Source organism: Bombus pascuorum, chromosome 13 (assembly GCF_905332965.1).
Source record: "Bombus pascuorum chromosome 13, iyBomPasc1.1, whole genome shotgun sequence".
NCBI lineage: Eukaryota > Metazoa > Arthropoda > Insecta > Hymenoptera > Apidae > Bombus > Bombus pascuorum.
In genome coordinates this window covers 12335950-12354588 of record NC_083500.1, presented here as the reverse complement: position 1 = coordinate 12354588, position 18639 = coordinate 12335950, and the positions used below count along the sequence as shown (strand labels likewise).

The following is an 18639-nucleotide window of genomic DNA, read 5'->3' as shown; positions in this document are numbered from 1 at the left end:
CTTCCTATCTACAAAAAAATATCTCTTTATCAAGTTTTACATTCTTTTCGTAAAATCAACTTTTCATAGGAAAGCGGTTGATAATAATAGTACGTAAACGTTATAATAAATGCAATAATAACTACACTGTAATTAATAAATCACACAAAAGAGCGACCAAATCAAGCACGAAGCACGACAAATCAACGGTTACCTTAGGAGTGTGAATGCACAGAAGCGTCGAAATTATAATAAAAATGCACTTGAACGCGTCTCTTATTTATGTATCGATACTATCACGTGTATATTAGATTTATGTATTATAAAGTTATATATAGTTGTAACAATACTATAACAAAGTTCATGTTATGGCGAACATTATAGCAATTAACGATCAAATGTTGATCCACCTGATCAGCTTCCGCATAAAGATGTAATTTACACATGCGTTATCTGTAATTTATTAGTAGCTAATCAGTAAGCATATCTGCAATGGTATTCACACAAACTAGTAAACTTAATGGCAGATTTCCTGGCTGACGGTAAAGATTAATTTCTCACCGCAACAGCATCTACGAGTTTAAAAAATTAATTGGCTCTAAATAGAAGGCTCGTATCAAAGTCAAGAACGTCATAACGAAATCTCAGTAAATTTTTCTTGTACGCGTAACTTTCGATCAGGATCAAACAACGAATTTTTTTATTGTACAAATAACAAAGAAAAAGATGAACGACTTATAGGTTGAATTAGATTCGTATTTGGCTGCCATTAGATGTGAAATAATTTTCCATGAATCGATCGATCTATCGAATATCGCTGAAGCGGTACACGCTTCACAGGACGTTTCGATTCGAAGATGCCTCGTGTAGTTGTTTTAACACAGAGGATTAATAACACAGTTGCGACGCATAAAATTTAATAAACAAACTCTGGACAAAGTAATATCGCTGTAATCGTCAACCGGAGTGAAGTTCAAATCTTGCAGTACTCACCCTGCCCCTCGACCAGTATAAATAGACGATCATGCTCTCGAGACATCAGTCGTCCAGATTATCAGTCGAACAACTAAGTATAGCGAATTAGTCTAACGAATCAGCGTAACAATTAGTATCGGTATCGAGTATCCTTGTAACGAATAGCATCGAGCGGGCGACGCTTACGATTAAACTCTGTATTTTACGTTTAAAGATACCTGCAAATAAATTTGACGAAATCAACTTGTCTCGTCATTCCTTTGATCGATCAACACGTCTCATCGTCATCCACATTGCGTTTTATTCCGATCCTCGATCGACAAGAAACGTAGCAAAAAAGAAAATGGTGAAAAAATGTTTATAGATGAAAAGATCTTTAAACGAATGGTTATGGAATGCATATGATATACATATGATTATGGCATCGAAATCGGTGAGATGTTTCCTACTTTGTACATATAATCACCAGAGATCAAGCATTTTCAAGCTAAATGCGTCTCGTCGTTGAATACATCTATCGCTCACTTCCTACAGTTACTCATAAATATATTTCCATGTTTAGAAACCTTCTACGAATCTCTAGAAACCTTTTACAAATATTTTCTTTGTGTTGTACGAAACTCTTCTAAGATATTGAGATAGTCTTAAACGTATGTATAATGATATAACGAATACCACGAAATACGAGATGGTCTCAATAAATTTCGGAATAGCAAATATATTTCTATGAAAGAAAGATTTCTATGAAAATTATGGAATCGGTATTTTCCATGATTTATCAGTGTTAAGAATCATCTCGTAAATGTTAAGAAATATACGCGTAGTTTCGAAAATCACTTCTTTCAAAACGGACGTACGTTTCGATCGTCGATTGCAGAATATTCTCAACTCAATTAAATTATTATGGACGTTTTACTTATCTTGTAAATATAGAGAAATCAAAATTCTTTGACCCCGGCTTGGCTCTTGATCTTTCCGCTCAATTTCACGGTTGTTCGAAAGAAAAGAAGACTTTTTAATGTATTAATCATTAACCTTATGACTCGATTCGCTAAATGGCGCAATCGGTTTCAATGTTGCTCGCTTTACATTTACAACAGTTTGGCTCGTAAAATATAACGTGAACCTCGTTGGAATTCCTTATTTTTAGCTCACAAAATGTATCACGACCTTGACTCGTGTTTATATGTTTGGCCCGTAAAACGTGTCACTGTATTTGAAAGGATATCACAAGGGAAAGGGAACTCTCGGTATGAAATTAGAACGACAAGTTATGTCCATCAATAACAATTACGATATATATATATATGCTTCTTCGTTTTAAGGAATTTCTTAAGGAAAGAACAGACATGAACGATAACTTTAAATAGCCAGAAAATAGTCGAAATACTTCGAAATTTAATCAATTTACAATTTCGTTTTCCTTTTGCCGGAAAGCTTCCCACGTTTATTCATTTTCTTCTAGCTGTTTAAACACTTTTGTGATCTCTGCAAGATACGCATTTAATAGAATTTAATGTAGCCGCGATAATGGAGTTTTCATAACGGTGCTAATGAAATTTCAAAATTCAAAATATTTGGCGATAATTGCATATAATAGGTTCGTCAAATACACATATCTATAAGTGTTTGGATATCTTAACCCTATTAAAATTGCCGAGAGACACAGAGAATGCCGGAGAATGAGTTTTCAATGGGGAAACAAATACCTTGCTATGTATAGCACTGGGGAGTATCGAAGAAAAGAGAGAAACGGAAGGAAGAAGAGGTCCGACAAGTCGGAGAAGTTGGATATACGTCGGAACTGGCTCCGCGGACCGATGGATCGTGGAAGCGACCAGAGAAACGTGTTAGAAGGGCGAATAGCGAGCGGGGCGTATTAACGCGATTCCTGCGAGCGTACGCCAGCGATTCGCATTCTCGCTCGCGCGATGTCCTCGAGCTGGTGCCGCGAGTGAGCTCTTCGAGCTGGTGCATGAATAAGTTTTCCGACTCGACCATTGGCTTGACACGCGATTATCCGGATCGAAAATCGTTTCAAAGAAGAATTTACTCTCGAAGATATCGTCTCGAAGAAGTTTCAGTGAAATTCCTGCAACGAGCTCACAATATCTGGGAGATATCCGACGACGATAATATTCGAGTTTGCTTTCGGTGAGTGATCGATCGATCATGATGTTTGACTATGTTTGAAAAAGTTTGGTAAAGTTTCCTGCAACTCGAACCTGTGACTCGACGTGAAAGAGTTGATTTTGTTAGGCACAGAAGTTAAGATTTGTAAGAGTAGCTTAGGTTGAAAGATCAATGAGTGTAATTAGAAGTAATTATTGACAGGAAGCTATTAAACATATCTGAATGGTATTAATCGGAAAAAATTATCAATACCTTCACCTAGATCTGTATTAATCGAACTAACCGGTTCTCTGATCGTAGTTGTAAAACAATATACCGTAGTACATGCATCACATAGTAGTAGTAGATACGAAAGTGTCAGATACGAGATATCAAACAGGATGTCAGATAAAGCTAATTCATATTTGACGAAGACTTAAGAGTTTGAGATGGTACGAAAATTCACAGCTAGTTACGCGAAACAACAAATTTCCATTGATTCAGTGGTTAAATTTGAAAAGCTCGTGTTAAAACCAAAGTCTAAAATCAGTTGGGTGAAATAGATTTCGCTTCTATCGAACAATACGGTAATTTTACGCGATAAAATATTTTATAGTAACAGTACAGTACGAATACCTAAAGATCAGCGTCGAATAGAGGTCAATTGGAATTAATAGGATCGATCCTGATCTCAGTACGAATAATAGCGTTAAAAAGGCTAATTTATTACATCAACTATATGCACTCTGGTAATATATTATAGTATATATTAATTACGTGTTTATCACACGAACTGTTATAAAAGAATTAATCTTGAAAAATTTCGTGATTTTCAACAAAGTCGATATCCCACGTACGTATGTGTATTTATCGAAGGAATATATATCAGCACAAAACCAAGGTATGCATGCTTCTTGTGACATCGCTAACACCAAATATTCGATAATTCAGATCCAAATAGATGCACGCTTTTGTACAAAATGCACGCAATACTTTTTGTCATCACCAAAGCTGAATTTAATAAAACGTGTATCTTAGACCGATTAAGTTAACTTTAAAAACCTGACACGCGTATCTCTTTTTCTTTTTTTTTTTTTTTGTAAATATTATACTAAAAACTTAATTTCGATACAAACAACAAATAAATCTGGATGCGATAATTTATATCTGAAGAGTTTCATATGTAAGATAGAAATATTTTCGCATTTCTAACAAGTATTTATAGTTACGCAAAAAATAGAGAAGTAAATAAGCTCTAAAAATATACACGGTAGTATGTCGGAAGTAAAATAGGTATTCCTACATTTACAAAACGGAACGTTCTTCCGTCCAAGTTTCAATGCATTGTTTACGTTTACTTAAATTATCTATTTACACGACACATACGTAGTCTGCTGAAAAAATTGTAAAGAATTTGTAGAAACTACAATGTAGCACAAAAATGTCGTCCGCATACTTTTCAAGTGATAAACATGCAAAAGCTGTAATTTAAATTACGCATCTTACCCACGTGAAATAATTCCTTTTAGACGGAGAACTTTATTAAAAGATACTCCTGTCCAAATCGTTAAATTCTAAGATAAAGGGTAACGAAAGCGGGGAACATGAAAACGGTAGAAAAAATATATTAACATTTTCAATTCTTCTAACGTTACCAGAAAATTGATATTAAAAGGCATGAAGTAGATACAGCTTATCTGTAACAAAGATTGATCGGCAATTTATCTTCAGTATAAAATTTATATTTCATTAGCAATAAGCAAATAATGAGATAATTTCTATAGTTACTTCTCTTAGTTGACCTCTTATAGTCTATGATACAGATGCAAGTCATAATCGATATTAAATAAATTACGCGTTAATAACTGTACGATTTGTGGCCGATTTCCATAACGATTACGATAATAATTGATGCATAGGTATTAGAAAATATTAACGACGACGTAGAAAAACAGGATGTTGAATTATTAATTGAGATTTAATTCTAAGCTGCGAAGTAAGTGAATCTACATATGGATATAAACTGGCCATAAGATCAGAAGTATTAGAATATCTATTAGCCGGGGGTGTACAAATACATATTAATAAGAGTCATATTACAAATTTTATCTATGGTAATGCTTTTACGGACCTCTTTCTCGGATCTCTCACTTTGTCGGCGAGGTGTACCTGTATTTCTCATTTGTTAAGTAGTTGTATGATAATTTTTCCAAAGTTCTAGTTTCTTCATTTTCTTTAGCAATGAATTCATCGAAGCGGTTCTCGCATTCTTAAGTGCAGTCGAAGCTATCCTAGTCCAATTTACCGTGATGTCGAATGCGTTAGAGTTGATATTTAAAATAGCGATATAGTTGTTTTACAACGCAATGAAGGGATAGATCATCATTAATGACGAAGGTAAACGAAACTCGTGTAGAATTTGCTAGTGTATTCCACGCGAGCAACGGATGACGCATGATATAATGCGTCATCAGAAGTCACGGTCACGGTCAAAAATCAAAAAATTTCGCCACACAGATTTATAAGAATTATCAATCATATATACATATGTCGGAAGATTGTTGAAACACGGTAGTTCCCAGTTTTTCATATACGGCTTCTTTTTTTAAAAACTAACTTACGAAGTAGGATACTTCTTTAATCAAAATAAAGATTTAATGTTTAATACTTTTCAAGTCCAAAGCTTTCCCTCTTGTGTCCAAATTTAATTTAGAAAAAGATCACGCGTATTTTGATTTATCCACGAAAGATATAATGAACAGCTAATAAAAATAGTTTGGTGAGGGATCGTGATCGCTGACTGTAACCACAAATCGTGAAATCCATTTTAGAATCGCTGGCTTCCATAGAAGTTGCACAACCGAATTGTTGCGATATTTACAATTCGGTTAAAATCAGCGTTAACCGTTGCAAAGAAACAGAAAGAGCCAACATTTGATTATTATACTTCTATCTTAACCACTGAAAGGTTCGTTTGCATTTAGAATCTGTTTTATGCGATATAATAGCTCCTGGTCACATTGCCTTGAAGATAGAACGAAAGCGAACAAAGCTTTATGTAATAGAACGATACTAGATTCAATTGTCGTTACGTATAACAAACAACAGACTTGTACTTGTCAGACTTGCGTATGTTGTTTGTACAAAGAACGCTGATACATGGAACTAAAACGAGACTTGGGATAGACAACTATCCATCTATTTAAGAGACAGTAATTGTAAAGAAACGTGAAACGAGTTTCTTGCTACCTTTAAACACATACACATATGCAGACATTTTACATTTTGACTTATGACAGCAAAGTTGCGATAAAGTATTATTCATCATATTATCATATTATTTTCAAATATTCTTTTCTATTATATTATTATTGCCTTCCATCGTAGTTAATCATTTCGATAAAAATTATTTAAATAAAAAGAATATAAAATTTCTGACTTCAACGGAATATATTTAATTCAAGGCAAACTGTCATTATACTTGCCTTGGGATGATCATTGCGTAACGATATTTTATGATATTTCTTTGCAAAATAGAAAAGACACGAACAAACCAGCGACGTCTCAACGAGAAATTAAATCTAAAGTTTCAAAATAAGCTAAATTAGATGATTCGCGTAGCAAAATACGATTTCTTCCTATTCTTTGTCCATCGTGTTTAATCAATCTTTTTCTCAAGTTCATTAACTTTTTCCTTCTACTCCTTGCACCGAATTATCACGGTCGCGAAGACCACCTTACCTCGATTTATCCGATTTCACGAGGAAATCAAATGGAACGCTGTTTAGTTAACTGCCAACGTGAGATTTGCATCTTTTTTTTTTCCTTTTTTTCTTTTTAACGATGATTGATTATTGATCAATACAAACAACGACTAACCGAATGTAATTTTTCGAAATGAAAATTCGTTCAAACAAAATCATTTGTCATTAGACTGTTATGTAACCGATAAGTCACATTGCCAGATCAATCGAATTTATGCGAAAGCTCAAGATACGTCAATACTAATTTTACGTTCGTCACAAATGTGTCACGTTTAGTTACGATAATGTTTATTCTCATTGATTTTCCTCGTATTATTTTTCCCTGTTAGCGTTAGATAATAACGTTGTTCTAAATTTATTTAATGAATACCGGATCATGTAATTTAATAAATTCTGTGGTGCTTCTAACGACTGATTTTATGCATTATACGGTCTTGCGAAATCTTAATGGAACACCTTCTCTGTAAGGTAACAAGGTCTTTATTATCATCAAACGTTTATGCAACGGAGAGGTTGAACGATATTACGTAAAATCCAACAAATCTTTCATGCATGAATGTAGTACGTGAACGCCACAAATGATCTATTTTAAAGACCCACTGTACACGAGTAGCATGCGTCACATCTCCAATTGCGAGTTCTGGACACGCCTGCACGATACACTAGTTACTAATGCTAATAATATTAGCGAATTCGCGAGTTACGAATTATAGTTTTCCTTTTTATTCTTTTTGTCATTTTACGCCAAACAGGATGAATCAGATGATTTGTAATCTGTAAAATTTCATTACAATAAAGTAGGCTTGCTGCGAATCACCCAAGCTTCGACATTTTACAATTCAATCTTAAACTTTGCGCAGAATAATCGAACTTGTACCATGTCATGCAACACCATTAAACTTGAATATCAGATAATGAAAAGGTGGGAAATTATCGTGACTTTTATGTCCAAGAAGAAAAGACATCAAAGACGAGAAAGTGATTCTAATAATCCCATGGTAAGTTCATTTGAAGCAGCGAGATGGAATTATACAGGAAGTGACGAAGTGCGCGATAAAACAACTTCCAGAAATAAAGTAATATACAAATGCTATTGAATTATAATAATTATCATTAAAGATATCAACATTGAACGAACCTCTTACCTTTTAATCCTTGAAAATTATACTCTGATAGAAAACAATGACCAACGAATTGTCAATACGAGTTCACGATATTACATTATATAATTACACTGTTTGTTACGCTAATAACAAGTCAAATGTAGTCTGCTTTCGAAAATAGATAACTTAAAAACGGTTGATAAGTAAATTTGACTAATTACGAGGCGAATTATTTAGTTTGACTCAAATATTCAAATAGCCATATTTTACATATCCTGTGTTTATTAGTATTATGCAAGAGAATTTACTAATACTAACAGCATGTAGCTTGGTAACTTCGCTAATTGTATAATAAACTTCACTGATGATATTAATTCAATCGCATATGATTTACATTCTATGGATCTAGCGATATCAAGATGTAGCGTAACTTGTCACGAATGAGAATTGGGACAAATTGTGCTTGATTTTCATCGAACGTCGTTTGGCTTATGGAAAGTCGTGTATAGTAGAAAATCCATTCATTCCAGAAAATTTTAATTACCGTCCAATCGAATAAACTCCTGATCACTGCTGCATTTATCCGAATATAATTATATAAGTGAAATATACAGAATACAGAAAGTGGAAAAATCAATGAATTCGTGTTATATGAACTCGCAGATCGAACTAAATGACCTTGTATCGTGTATCTATGATTTGTTTTAAGACGTTGACGTTTAATATCTGGAAACGATAAATGATGCGGTGTTTCGTGCCTTCGTATAAGGATAGACCAAACTGTCAAAATTAGAATAGAAATGATACCATAGCAGTAGTAGTAACAAATAGTAGTAAACGAGGAAATTGCATTGCACAAGTGTCGAGACTATGTTCTTATAATTCTCTGGAGAAAATTGGCAATTATTTACGAATCGAATATTGGTAAATATTGAGAAGAGGGGAATCCAAGCCCAATGACCTTGACTTTGGCCTATGTTATCAAGGAAACACACGTGAGCGAAAAAAGCGAACGAGCGAGCAATTTTTAACAAGACAAATTTTTGACCGAAAATCGAGCTTCCTTCGCCTGCTCGTGGCATTGGTACGCGTTTAATGGGACTAGATTTTTACGAGCAAGTGGAGCGAGCGAGCAACACGTGTGATATTTCTTCGAAATAAAAACTGTGAGACGAACATGGTTATTAAGTCGATTACATCCGTGTCCATAGTCACACGTATGTCTATGTATTTACGTATAGGCGGAATTACGTACGGAATGCATAAAGAGACTTATATTCGCATTGATTGAGGAAGCTATTTTAATGAGCATATTATTTACATAGCAACAGGAAATTGCAGATTAGCTTGTAAAATATATCAGAATATAGCAATAATGAAAGATCATTCCGTGCCAACGCGATTTCCAATGGTTGTGTTAACAACTATTAACAAACCAAGAATTGCGACGTCTGAATACGAGTCGATCGATTCCCGCAGGCATGCATCAATTGTAGTAAAGAAGAACAGATTCAATTATCGCTTTTGCTCGTGGTTATCGCTGTATTTACGTTATAAAAGAGGTCGTCGAGTGAGAATAGATCGATTCGAGAAGAAGGCTTACGTCCTTACAAAATTCCGCCGCGTTCAACCAGTTCCAACCAAATAATTATGCTACTCGACGAAATTTTTCCCGTTGGATGTTTACGCGAGTTGCAACACGTCCCACACATTTCGGAGCGTGTATTATTTTTGAAAGCAGATTTTCGGGTCGTAACATTCTCGATCGACAAAATGCCAGGTTTCGGACTTGCAAATATTCACATGCAATGGTTGAGAGATTTAACCAAGGACGTATACCTGTTCCTTATATGCGGTCTCCTTGCTAGAAATTATTAAAATTTCAACATCGTTTTTCGGACGAAGAGGCGATCAGCGATCCGTGGTTCCTTTCAGATTCTTGTTCCTTGTGACGAGCAGAATACGTTGCAATAAAAAAGAACTTTTCTTTACGAATCTTCACCGGTTCAGATGTATAGAGTTACGCTCCGATGATTTTTCAACTTATTTTTTACGAAATAACGAGCGGCGGCTAAAACCTACTACGGAAAGTTACTCGGGCGAGTGTCCTTTACAACACGTATCAAGATTTAGGTCGTTGAAAATGGGTTCGCTTTTTGCCAAATATTTACGCTTATACTAACTGAAAGTATCTACTTTGTAAGCAAGTATAGAGTAGATACCAATTTCGACTTTAGGAATCTTCAAAAGTTATTACGCGAAAAAGAAAAAAAGACAAATTTGTCTCACGCGTGCTAGATAGATCGTTCGTCTTTGTCGTGTCGATGGTATGAGCTAGAGGTGTGCGAGAATTTGAAAATTTCGGATACCCGATCCGACCAACCAAGCCGGCCATCGCGCCGGAAAGAAACCGGTAACCTTCATAGAAAAAATTATTGGACGAATCGATTTATATCAAGCAAAGCGGATATTCCGCTTTGAGTACAATATCTGCTTAAACAAATAATAAAATTTGCCGTCTAAATGGTTATAGCGTTCGAATAAACCATACAGTACGTCGAGAGTACCAAATTTTAAAAACTTTTATACTATACTTTTATAAATATAAATTTTAAAAACTTTCCAACCAATGATTTGTTAAACTCGAAAACATTATCATCCGTACGTTATAACAGATTATTCAAGGGAAACGTCAAGAATGACGAGAACAAACGCGTCGATGGTATCCCACAAACGAGAGAAAAACGACAAAAGAACTGATAGATTTATCAACATAAGAGTGTTCAAATATAGTGCAGAGGAGGAAAGCGAACGACAAAAGAATAACTGGATCTATCAGCATGGCAATACTTAAATATTAGCTACTTAACTCGTAACGTAGGGTGATATAAAATTACATAAATACATAATACACGATAAATTGCGCAACATATTATACCGTATAATAAACTTTTTTTAGTAGTAAACTTTTTCTAATGCATATATTAATGATCTCTTGAGCAAACAGAAGATCTAAGGTTAAAAAATTCTTTATCCGTTTATTGCAGTGACTTGCGTGAACCTCGTAATTATAATTCTAATGGATTTAATGTTCGTTACAGATACAAGAAACAACATGCAAAATATACCGACGTGAAACGAACAGCGGATCAACGAGAAGGGATAGCGAAATAGCGAAGCGAACTATCCACCAGACAGCAGTTGAACGATAAACTAAACAGCTAACTCTACGAAGCTTCCGCTGATAATTGTATTGTTATCGTGTGTTATAATATATTACCACAAAATAGTTCACTTCGTTCTTCCATTATTACTGGCAGAGCCAGTGAACTCTTAGGGAGATAAAAATTTAAAATTGTAATTTCACAGTTATCCAAGATTATAAGATATTATTTTATAGTGAATTAAAGTCCATGATCTCGTCGAAATTTTCATTTTTGAAGTTTGTTTGTATTTGGAAAAACTGAAAAGTACATATATCTGACGGTCGCACCTAAAAAGTTTGCGAAAATCGATGAGTATTTTGGAGAAGTGGTGACACATGAAATACGAATCGTTGGGGTCGAACAGCTGATTGAACTGAATTACACTTTCGTTGAAATTATCTCTTTTCTAAGAACGAATTGAAGAAACTGCAAATTATAGTTGTGAAAATTCACCGCTGAAAGTGGCAGGAATCGATGTGTTCCTTTGAAACAAACGGATAACCTCATTTTACAAGATCGTTATAAAATTATTCTAAGATCGACCGACGAAAAGCGGGTAGATAACGTGACCCCTGTTAGATAACGTAGATATGTGTGACCTCCTCCCTTGACCGAAGAACGGGAGAGAAGAGGCACAGAAGCACCGCGAAATACGATCGTTTCTCAGTCGTTCAGACAAATCATTAGATCAACATGTGTCAGCGAGTAATATTGTTAAGTTTGCCAAAAGCTGACTCGATCGATATCCAGTTTACTAATCTCACCTACGAAGTGAAGGATGGCTATTTCGGTTCATTGAAGAAGATTCTGAAAGGGGTTAGTGGAACCTTCAAGTCCGGAGAACTGTCGGTCATAATGGGACTGTCCGGTGCTGGAAAATCAACTTTGTTGAACATCCTGACGGGATATCAGAGAGGCAAGTGGACAGGAGAGATCAACTATATCGGGAATCAGGGAAAACAAAGTTGGAAAGAGTACAAGAAGCAGTCGTGTTACATTCAACAGGACGATCATTTGCTGCCATTGTTCACCGTGTGGGAGACCATGTGGATGGCAAGTAATTTAAAAATCGGTAACAGTCTGAGCCTAAAGGCTAAGGAAATGCTGATCGACGAGATGTTGGATAATTTAGATCTGAGCAGAACGAAGGAAACTAGATGCAATCGATTGAGCGGCGGACAAAAGAAGAGGCTTAGCATCGCGTTAGAGCTGCTGGACAATCCACCGGTGATGTTCCTCGACGAACCAACGACCGGCCTTGACTCTTTGTCTTCTCACCAGTGCATCAGATTGCTGCATAGCCTGGCCAAGGCCGGTAGAACCATCATCTGCACGATTCATCAACCTAGTGCGGCCACCTACGAGATGTTCGACAGCGTCTATCTTCTAGCTGACGGTAGATGTATGTACGAAGGAACTACGAGGAACACGGTCGCGTATTTTTCCAGTATTGGACTTCACTGTCCCATGTATCACAATCCAGCTGACTATATGATCGAAATAATAAGCAAGGAATACGGGGATTTCAACGATCAGTTGGCACATCTGGCCAGCAATAAAGAGAAGTCGTGGCGATTGAACAGCTCGCAGATCCTAAGTACGGAAGTTAACAATAGTACGAACTTAACGAAAACCAGTGTACTGATCCAACCACCATCAGAATTCGAGAAGTTTTTCGTGTTGACACGACGGTTTATGGTCCAATTGTTCAGAGACTGGACGGTCACCTACCTAAAGATATTCGCTCATTTCGCAGTAGGCGTGTTGCTAGGTCTGCTGTACACGGATGCTGGTCATGACGGAAGCAAGACTCTTAGCAACGTTGGATTTTTCATGGTCACCTGCATATATCTGAGCTACACGACCATGATGCCAGCGGTATTCAAGTTTCCTTCGGAGATGATGACGTTGAGAAAGGAAAGATTCAATAACTGGTACCAGCTAAGGACGTATTTCGTGGCCTCGTTTATATGCAACTTGCCTATACAGATACTGTACGCCTTCGTCTACAGTGGTACTTCTTATTTCCTGAGTGGACAACCTTTGGACGTCAACAGGTTTCTTATGTATTTAATGGTGACCATTATGATTACGCTAGTATCGGATAGCATCGGTGTTTTGATAGGCATTCTAACGAATCCTGTAAATGGAACGTTCGTAGGTGCCATTACACTTTGTACTATGTTAAGCCTGTCGGGCTTCCTGGCTCATTTTAGCCATATGCCACGTATTTTGTTCTATAGTAGCTACCTAAGCTACATCAAATATGGGGTGCACGCGTTCGTTCACGCGATCTACGGTTACAATCGTGAGAAGCTATCCTGTCCGAAGATCTATTGCCACTATAGCATGCCCAGCACGTTGATGACAGACCTGTCAATGACGGACGGCATGTATTGGCTCGATATCTTCCTCTTGTTCTGCGGCTATATACTCTGCAGAATCGTCGTCTATCTTTCTCTCAAGAAGAAACTCTCCAGAGCATGAAAAGATGTCTAATTTCGATCCATGATTAATTCAAATTTTCATTCTACTTGAGAAAATATCCGAACATCGACTACCGTGTGTGCATTAACGATTCGGCATTGGTAATTTTACGAGAATATCGCAAGTGTATTTTGTGACATGTGATTCAAGACAATGATGTCGAGTGATCCTGTGAATAGGAACGAATGTATTCGAACAATGTCTTTTCGAGCTTCTTTTCTCGATTAAAATATTACTCGAACGATGATGTAATATCCATTTACACTACGACGCTTATTTTATATTAAAAATCTACGAATGATTGGTTTTTTCATGTATATGCCTTTCATTATAAGATCGTTTAGTTGTTTCATGACGTAAACACAAAGGTCGAAAGTTAACAGAATTTTGCTCCGTAGGAATCATTAGGTCCTCTTCGCCAACAAGACAATGAGGGATAAACGTACGACATTTAAGCGGTAAGTAAATTATACACGTTCATCGGAAGTTCAATGGTGAAAAAAAAAAGAAAAAGAAAAAGAAAAAGAAAGAAAGGTCACTAGAACTCAGACTTTCTGAAAACGTTGAAGATCTGTATTACAAACCTCTGCAGGTTGCCGACATTTGTACAGCTTTTACAGCTGGATGGTTAATCGTATGTGTGGGCGAGTATAGTATCGTACGCTGCACTATTCCGGTTAAAAGTATGTCTTAACAGTTAAATGTATCTACATTATACATTATATATGTTCTCGTACCTATGCAAAAATAGGCGAGCGATTGATTATTCAAGTAGAAACGAAATATAAAACGAATAAAATGACAAAAAAGAAACTAGCAAAGATATAAATGGTTTGTGTGCCGTCTAATACTGGGAGTGTGTATAATGTACAAACGAAAGCTCGAATGAGAAAGAAAAAAAATATGTCAAGCGATGAAAGAAAAAGATCAGCGTATAGGTTAAAAAAAATAAAAAAATAAAAACAAAAAGACAAAAAAAAAAAAAAAAAAAAAAAATGAAAGTAAAACAAAAAATAATAAAGAAGCCGCAATCAGGCAACACCTTGATTATGGAAAAAATGGCACATTTATTATATTATTAGTGATAATAATAATTACTAGTGATAATTATACATTTTTTTTCTTTCTCAAACGAAATACTCTCGATACACACTCTTTCTTTTTCTAACTCACACACACACACACACGCACGCGCACGCACACTCTCTCTCTCTCTCTCTCTCTTTCTTTTCTTTCTTCCACATTCTCTCTCTCTCTCTTTCTTTCAATATATGCATAATATTCAACTCGTGCTTCATCGATGTTAATAGAGACGCGCTTGATTTTTGTTAACAATCGCATGCATGTCGGAAAAGTAGTTTATCCTCCTAAGGCCCGGTGGTGTGTCACGCGAACCAGACCTGCGTACGTTTCTCCTTTAATTACATATTATACAATAATGTCCGTAATATCTAATATACACGTGTGATTTCACTTGTCGACAATCGTGTCTGTGGCAAACAAGAGGTGTCATCGCCGTTCGATCGCGCAATTATTACTAATTAATAACCCTACCAGCTCTTCGTACGTCGTACTTCAAGAAAGAAACGCTTTCCTTTCTACTCTTTTCTCCTTCCTTATCTTTTCCCTGGTTTGCTCAATACAATGATCAATACACGATCGATGGAGAACAATTGCGCGGATCCAAGTCATGTTACCAATTTCAAAGTTCGTATACGTGAGACTTTCAAATTCGCAATCATACGACTGAACTTTAAACGATCGATGCAATTGTCTCGATCAGTCTCGGTCGATCGTTCGATCATAACGGAACGAGCTTGTAGATTTCGCTTGATCGAAGAGGGGAAAGAAAGGCTAGAGAAATAGAAACAAATATACACGAAGAAGTGAACTAAAGAGCAATTTCGGGGAGAGTGTGAAACGCAATCGATATCGTGACGATCGAAACCCAGACGAATTACGTTTGGCGCAGTTTTCTGCGCTGTGAGAGACCTTTCGATGATCCTCGATTTCTATTGGAACCGTATTGCGCACTCTCTTCGCCTTTTACCTTTTCATTTCGACTATCTAAGACTATCATCGACAGGTGTGCCTAGCTTAGACGGGCTTACGAGCTATTTATTGTCGTTATTATTTTACATGATTACCATCGCGAATATAAGTGCGTGATCGCATCTGTTTATGCGTGTTCTCGTGCCTAGTTTATCTCCCATGAATCGCCGTTGATCTCCTATCGTAGTATAATGTACATTTTGATTCTCCTACGCATTTTAACCGTTCTCTGATTTTAGCTTTTCCACGTTTCCTTTTTGATTCCTGTTTGCTTGCCCTTTCTTTCTTCCGGAGATAATATTCGCGGCGTGGCGCGATTTGAAATTTCAATTAGAAGTTAAAGCGAGGTTGTGCGAGTTATCTCGATCTGGCTGGGCACGATTCTCTGATCAAGAACTTGTGCATCTCTGCGACGTTACGAATCGACATTCAACGCGGTTTGTTTCGACGGTCCTGATCCTGCTTTATTTTTATTTAATCACGGCAGCAGCTCCTCCTTCGTCGCTTTCATTCGCGCGATGGTACTTGGTTAAAAGAAGAACGAAGAAAATAACAAGAGAGACGAGAAAGTAAGTACTATCGTCTGCCAGATTCAAGAGAACAGCGAGAGATGGATACTAAAGCAAAGAGAACGAGACGTGCGTAACAAATTTTGCTCTAGGACCGTGCGAAACATTAGATATGCCTTTGAAGAAAAATATAGCTGTGTGATACGCGTGATATGTTCTAGGAGAGGTTGATTGATCGTGTACGGCCGGACATGGTAGCCAGAGAGACGGCGGAGACAACTTTTGTCTTTAAGAGAACTGAAAAAACAAAAGAAAGAAGAAAAATGAGCGAAGAACAAAAATAGACGGAGCAAAGCACAGGCACTCACGACAATAAGTGTCATTGTTGGTTGCTTTATTTCTTGCTGTTGTTCTTTCCTTCATATTTGTTTCTTTTTTTATTCAATAAAATTTATTTAAGAGTCTAAATAAATTAAAATACATGGCAACTGGGTACACATTGTGAGTTGAGCTATATTTTTGTTCAAAAACAAAAATGTCCCCTTTAACTCTCACACGAAGGATTTCCTCGGCGATCATTAATCGATAATTATTATAATAATAATTAATAATAATAATAATAAAATCATTATCGTGTCAATAATAATAATAATAATAATAATAATAATAATAACCATCGCCATATTGTTGGCGATAATAATAATAATAAAAATAATAATAGTAATAATAATAAAAATAATAATAATCATAATAAAGTAATTGATTAGGCGTACGTTACTGCTGTATATATACAATTATGCGAGAGATATGTTTGAACTTTTTTCCACATTCGATGGGTAGATGATCCGTGCATTTCTTTCTTTCTTTCTTTCTTTCGCTCCATTCCTTATTTTCCCTATCGTTTACCTATACATACTGCATTTTTACTGAAACCTTGCACTTGTGCTTTATACGATAGTTTACAATACACAAAAAAGTGGGCAACTTCAACAAGAGCCGGGGTATACCAGTAGCAGGGATCGATCGTTTCAATAAAATCTCGACCACGCTACAATGTGTTTTCTTATATCTCGAAAGAGAGGAACCATATTCCTTTGTTTTCTCGCTATTTATAAAAATAATTTGAAGCCGCCTTCGGGGAGTGGGAGGGGGTATAGAGAGGTGAAACCGTACACAGGCTCACGAAAGTATTCCAACATTCGTACATACCTTTTATGAATGTACTATGTGTATTATACGAAACATTTTGAGATTTTATTAGCACCGTAACAAGATCCGACTACCGTGGTTGCATCGGTAAAGTTTGAAACGAATCTGAATATACAGATAGATAGATAGATAGAGATAAAGATAGATAGAGATAGAGAGAGAGAGAGAGAGAAAGAGAGAGAGAGAGAGAGAAATTACAAGATATTTAGTACAAGTGTATATTTCGCAAAGATCAGAAAAGTAAGTAAACAATGAATTATTCGTTATTTTAACGAACTCCAATATCTTCGGTGGGACCATACATAGTCCTCCTCATATACTATCCAAGCAGTATGATAATTTTTTATTAAATACATATCTGCTATGAATATCTTGTAACTTGTATACACATTTTCAAATTGACTTCGAATTTGATCGACGTAATCATGACAGTCGAATCTCGTTACAGTGCTAGTGAAATTTCGAAATATTCTATATATCACACACAATATGAACATAAATATTTTCTATGCTAAGTGTTCAAATTCCGTGAGCCGGTGTATCTACCCCTTAACACAGGATGTGCTACTGTGGCTGCGTCGTATGGTTTTGAAGTGGCGGTGGTGGGCCCTGAAACAGAACAAATTTTGGAATTAGTATATGTTATTTCTTCGTCTATTATTATTACTATTCTTATCTTATAAGACGGTACATACTCTGAAGCATTTAAGAGTGGACAAAATTTAGAAATCTTTATTCTAAATAGTGACAAGATGGAAGAATCATTCTATGTGTGTGTGTGTGTATGTGTGTGTATATATATATATATAGTTTAAGAAAATTTTTATAATTCGACATTGCGAACCTGTCGGAGTAGTGTACCACCTTAATGCTTAATGAAATAATATTTACAGGCATCGCGGAGAACAGTCGCTGAGAATGCGCGTGGGGAAGAGGATGAGGGTGAGGCCCATCCTCCGCCTTCTCTTCTTCCCTCCTCTTCAAGCACGCTGCCTTTGGATTCAAATTTCGTTCTGCAACATCGAAAGAAATTCGCTTAAATCTTGCTTTCTCTCTTTTCTTCTAGTAATCTAGAACTGCCTGAACCTACCTCTAACTTGCTGTTCCAGCGTCATGATCACTTCGACAGCCATGTTGAGGATACCGAGTTTCGTCTGAGGTTTGTCTGTCTTTAGATGTGTCATACACATTCTACCAAGTTCTTTCAAAGCCTCGTTTATATCTCTGATACGTATCCTAAAGG

General features: G+C 36.2%; 3 protein-coding genes across 15 annotated transcripts in view; 2 read left to right on the top strand and 1 right to left on the bottom strand.

Annotated features, from left to right (window-relative positions):
- Positions 1-18639, top strand: part of LOC132913214 (uncharacterized protein DDB_G0283697) — a 320416-nt gene that overhangs the window by 99975 nt on the left and 201802 nt on the right. The window lies entirely within an intron of this gene.
- LOC132913223 (ATP-binding cassette subfamily G member 4-like) lies at positions 2548-14159 on the top strand. The gene is made up of 2 exons (XM_060971382.1): positions 2548-3108; positions 11035-14159. Exon 2 carries the CDS (start codon positions 11833-11835, stop codon positions 13624-13626), a length of 1794 nt encoding a protein of 597 aa, XP_060827365.1. The 5' UTR covers positions 2548-3108; positions 11035-11832; the 3' UTR covers positions 13627-14159.
- Positions 14178-18639, bottom strand: part of LOC132913217 (transcription factor 12) — a 111587-nt gene continuing 107125 nt past the window's right edge. For all 13 annotated transcript variants that reach the window (XM_060971350.1, XM_060971351.1, XM_060971353.1 and 10 more), the window contains 3 exons: positions 18487-18632; positions 18288-18409; positions 14178-18005 (listed from right to left, as the gene is read on the bottom strand). In XM_060971350.1, coding sequence (XP_060827333.1) covers positions 17961-18005; positions 18288-18409; positions 18487-18632 — 313 coding nt within the window. In that variant the 3' untranslated portion in view covers positions 14178-17960. The remainder of the gene's footprint in view (positions 18006-18287; positions 18410-18486; positions 18633-18639) is intronic.